General features: G+C 52.3%; 1 protein-coding gene across 1 annotated transcript; it reads left to right on the top strand.

The window, feature by feature from the left end:
• Positions 1 to 1,279: 1,279 nt before the first annotated feature.
• On the top strand, positions 1,280 to 1,722 carry UCRPA7_2040 (putative nucleosome binding protein; the record flags this gene model as incomplete). The annotated part of the gene is made up of 3 exons (XM_007914616.1): positions 1,280 to 1,346; positions 1,411 to 1,628; positions 1,693 to 1,722. 3 exons carry the CDS (start codon positions 1,280 to 1,282, stop codon positions 1,720 to 1,722), a joined length of 315 nt encoding a protein of 104 aa, XP_007912807.1.
• Between the last annotated feature and the right edge of the window lie 3,301 nt (positions 1,723 to 5,023).

The following is a 5,023-nucleotide window of genomic DNA, read 5'->3' as shown; positions in this document are numbered from 1 at the left end:
GGGCCTGAGAGGGAAACAGACAAGACAGTGCCGCCAGCGCAGGTCTGCGTATTGTCGGGTGTTATGTGTGAGTGTGTGTGGGCGGGCGGAGGTGTACCGTGCCTAAGTTTAGGTGAGGTAAGTGTAGGAGGCAGGTACAGTACAACGGGACCCCCCTCCCCCCTCCTACCTTAAGCTATCCACGGCAAAGCATGCCTCCCCCAGCAAAGCAAGCCAAAGCCAAACCAAACCAAACCAAAGGGCAAGCACGCACCGCTCGCACCCAAGCAACAGCCCGCCCGCCAGCCAGCCAGCCAGCCAGCTTCCAAGTCCCAGTCTCAGTCGCGCCTGCCCCCCCTCCCTCCTGCGGTCTTGCCCTCGCCCTCCTTCCCTCTCCCACCTCTTAGACTACCGTACTGCGTAAGGCCCATTTTCCCACGCCTTCCCCTCACAATCAGCCGTCCCATAGTAAAAAGGGCACCTTGGACCGCCCCCCATACAATTTTCCTCCTACTCTCTCCTCTCTTCACTCCCACAGCCAAATCTCCCATACAAACTCTCTCCCATACAAATCCGCACTCACTCACAACTCGCAATACCTGCACCAAAACACAACTCCCATACAAATCGTGAGTACCTCTTCCCATACTGCCCTGCACTGCAAAACACAAGTCACTCCACGCCCCCGTCGCCTTTTTGCGCCCGTTCGAAATCCGCAGTGCGTTTTTCTGCAATTGGGTCGCCGCAGACCGCGCTGGGCCCTCGTCAACAGCAGCGAGCGCAATCTTAGCAGCACCAAGAGCAGCAGCCAACGCAGCTTTCGCCGTGCACGCGCAAACCACAACAAACAGCAGTCATCGCAGCATCCACACAACAAGCTTGGAGTCGCGATCACTCTGCTTGACGGGCGCGCGCGCAACACAGCACAACACCAAAACACCACACTTTTCCCATTTTCCCAATCCACGTCCCAAATCGCGTATTGTCGCATAGATCGATTGATTCTGAGCTTCAATTTACGGTACCTTCGCGTTGGCGAGCGCAATTGCGTTTGCGACCCGACCAACACTACGCCTTGGCACTACGCCGGGGAAGCTCACCCATAGCTTCTCTTTCGGCTGCTGGGCACTTGTTGCGGTCATCTATGCAACGCTTCGATTGAAAGCCATCTTTCAAACGTCGCGACACCACAACACCAGCCCTTTACCCCACTACCACCATTCCTCTGCACATTAAGCTACGGATTCAATTGATAGGCCAAGGCACCTTGAACTAACAAGCACCTCGTCACAGATCAATCATGCCTAAGGCCGCGGCAAAGAGCAAGACCTCCGGTAAGGTGGAGAAGGTTCGTCGAGGCAAGAAGGGTAGGTCTTTCCCCCAGCGTCCCAACGCACCTTTTTGGACGACCTTGACTGACGAGTTTTCTAGACCCCAACGCCCCCAAGCGTGGTCTCTCTGCCTACATGTTCTTCGCCAACGAGCAGCGTGAGAACGTCCGTGAGGAGAACCCTGGTATCTCCTTCGGCCAGGTTGGCAAGATCCTCGGTGAGCGCTGGAAGGCCCTCAACGACAAGCAGCGCGCCCCGTATGAGGCCAAGGCTGCTGCCGATAAGAAGCGCTACGAGGATGAGAAGCAGGCCTACAACGTATGATCTCCCACTACATAATTCACCTTGTCTTTATTGTAGCGGACGCTAATCAGTCGCACAGGCCGACGGCGACGAGGATGAGTCATCTTAATTGTACTCTTCTCGCCGACTCGTTGTGCTCGCGAGTTATTAGTCTTAAAGAGATGGTCTATGGTATCTCTCTATCCTGAGTCTACTGCAGGATAATCCTGTTTCTTTTTCCTTGAGTCGTTCTGGTTTGGTCGGTGTTGGAGGCACGGAAAGGGACTGCGCTTCTCGCTGCTATGGTCTGCGTGAGAATTGCTATGATTGGGCTGGAGGAGGCAAACCACCCAGCAGGGCTTATGATGGAGGCCCGTTGTCGATTGCGCTGCGTCATCTTTAGAGATCAGTACTGATTTCGAGGGCGCCGTCGATGACAAACTTGTACAAGTATCTACATTAGCTTTCCCTTTGAAACGAAATTCTCAGTTGCGATCCCCCATAACGAACTGTCTCCGGAACGTGACACCGTTGCCCAAATGAAATGCAGCCGTCTATCGCCTTTCGCTTAGTGCGTGTACAAGACAACAAGTCATAAATTGAAACACCAGATGTATACCCCCAGAAAGCAATTCTAAATGGAGACCGATCTTGGTCGGTGACATTTTATCCAACGACGTTAGCCATGGATTACCTCTTGGTGTGTATTAAGCAATCAGATATGCCTCGTGAGGCAGCCTTGTCGCCTGAGGCTCGGTCAACCCCAATGGCTCGAGGATGGGCGGATGCCTAGTCCGGCCGGTCAGTGTGGGAGGACGCAATATAAATACCTGTTTGGGACCTCAGCAAAGGCACAAGGCTGCCATTTGCTTCACCCTACCTAACCCACGCGACTCTGCATCAACACGTAGCATACTGCTGCATACATAAAATACCTCCTGTCGAGCCAATCTCGATTGAAAGCTAGACATCGCTACGATGCTAAGTGGTCAGCTTTGCACCTGCTGATGGGCTCAGTCTCCGGCTCTTATTCGTCTCCCTCGCCCTGCATGGCCTCCGATCTGGCCCTCGGCCATTCTAATATGCTGCAATGACTGTCACTGAGGATAACCGCTCAACTGCATACCGCCGTATCGTTCATGACCGCCAAGGATGGCGCTTTACGTGCGTGCGTGCATCGCTTTAGAAAGACACAGCAGGCTGGCTGCCTATCTGCCATGCCATTGCAATGAATTCTTTCATTTGCCAACGAGGAAGACCTCGTCCTCGTCAGCCGGGATACGTGGGAGCGAAAACTATCGCATCATTTGATTTGCTTCGACTTTATTCTTATGCCCGCTTCCGAAGTAAGGTCTCGGGGCCACGGCTACGCAAGATTCAAAACCCTCTCTTTTCATTTGATTCTGAGTGACATGATCCACTCTTGTCGGTCTCGCTGTTACTCAAGTGAGTGAGCCTGTCTCGTCAAAAACACGTTGCACCAGAAAGTGCTGGGTTCACACTGAGAGGAAGAAATGTATGGATATGACAACCATACTCCTTATTCGGCTCAAAGCAATCGCTCCTCATGACGCACTCTAGAACATGGTCGTATTACACTCACTCACTCACTCCCTCGCATCGCGCGTTCCCACATGCAGCAATCCATATGCAAGTGCAAGTGCTAGGCCGTTCTTCGCCATGGGACGTACTACCGTACCCCGGGCTCGGAACGGGCTTTGTCTCCATTCGCCCACCAAGACTCCTCCTAATGCACGTCTTTGATGGGGATTGGCAAAAATTCGGGCTGGCTTGACTTCGTGGCAACCGCTGAGCCCTCCGCTTGCTGATACTCATCTGCAACCGCCTCTTGCCGTTGCATCTTCTCCTCTTTGTCGCTGGCTTCGCACGCTCGCTCGCTCACTGTTGCTGGTGCTGGTGATTCCCCTCTGGTCAGAGCAGCAAATTGCTTCCTTGCTTTGCACAATTGGCATCTGCAGTCGGGTCAGTTGACTGTTGAGCGTACGCATCTGCTGGTGCCTTTAACACCGAGCAGAACGAATTGAAGCCATAGTCTGGCGTCTCGTGTTACTCGCCCTCGCATGTCATACTGCGCGGGCACCTTGCAGGCGTGAGTTGGAGCCATACATCCATTTGTCTCCTGATGCGCTCTGGGGGCAGAGTTGCTTCTTAACGCTGCATTGCGATACGCTGCCACCATTAGAGTGACAAATTCATTAATCATTACGTTGACACGTCAGATCACAGAGCCTCAAATGTTGATATCCATTATCCGCCCACTTTTCCCACCCAACCTGGAGATAATCTAGTCCTCTCCCTGCGATTGATCATCTCAGATCAAGACACATGGTGCCGTGAGGCTGAGCACCGACCATCGGTCGTGGACATTGCTTCCGTGTTCATGCGGGCACATGCGGAGAGACCGGGTTTTTCTGCTGCATGCGTCCCTCTTTACCTTTGATTACATTTTTAGGCTCTGATGCAGCGAATTTTTGAGCCGGGCCTCACAAAGTCACCTAATAGCAGACTTTCCCCGGAGTGCTTCTTGTTAATAACACTGGCTGGTGGCTCATGATATGTTGAACTGTTGATTTTATCAATGAGGAGGAGAACCTTTCGACCGCGAGACGACCCATTGGAGAAGAGATCGGAAGACGCGTATTGATACCCAGGCCAAAATATGTTTGATGTACCGTCCCCTCAGCATGAAAGAAATCATCTGAAGGCTGTAAAGTCTATATCATACTGAATTACAATAACCGCACGACAAGTCGAGATCGCTGTTCGACCGGCTAAATCGAAATGGACTATACCATGGTTACGGAGGGTTCGATGCCGATCGGTCTCCTACAAGGCTGCTCTCTCGAGGCCGAAAGAGCGGATCGGGTGGCTATGGGCCTCGATGGACTGCGGGCTGCACTCTCCGAGTCTTATCATGCCCACATAGTTGCCGTCACAGAAGAAATTCGCCAATGCGGCCGTTTACTACGGGATCTTCTTACTAGGACTCAGATGCATGTCCAGAGGGTACCATTGACGCTTAATTACCTCCAGATCATCCTCCCATGCCTGTCCCGTAGTCTTCGAGATATCACCAACTTTTACGAGGACAAGGCGTACTCTCGAGAACTCCGCTGGCGGAAGATGTATCACGAGATGTCAAAGGAAGCTTCCGGCCTCAGCCTATATCAACGCTTTATGCTCTACAACACATTCTTATCTATGCTGCTCCAACTACTCACTAGGTATGCATGTTATCGTATTCGTGGGAAATCCAGATGCTTGCAATGATACTCATCAGGCTTGATCAGAGACCCTACCTTCGATGACAATCAACTCGAGGCTCTCCGAAACCGCATATTGGACTTGCGTGAAAAACGGGGAATACGTGGGTGAAAACAACTGTCATATAAAGATGCGAAAACGCTGAT

This window comes from Phaeoacremonium minimum, assembly GCF_000392275.1.
Source record: "Phaeoacremonium minimum UCRPA7 unplaced genomic scaffold PA7_03_scaffold_146, whole genome shotgun sequence".
NCBI classification, from domain to species: Eukaryota; Fungi; Ascomycota; class Sordariomycetes; order Togniniales; family Togniniaceae; genus Phaeoacremonium; species Phaeoacremonium minimum.
Note: the sequence above shows the minus strand (reverse complement) of the source record. Positions and strands in the feature narration are given on the sequence as shown.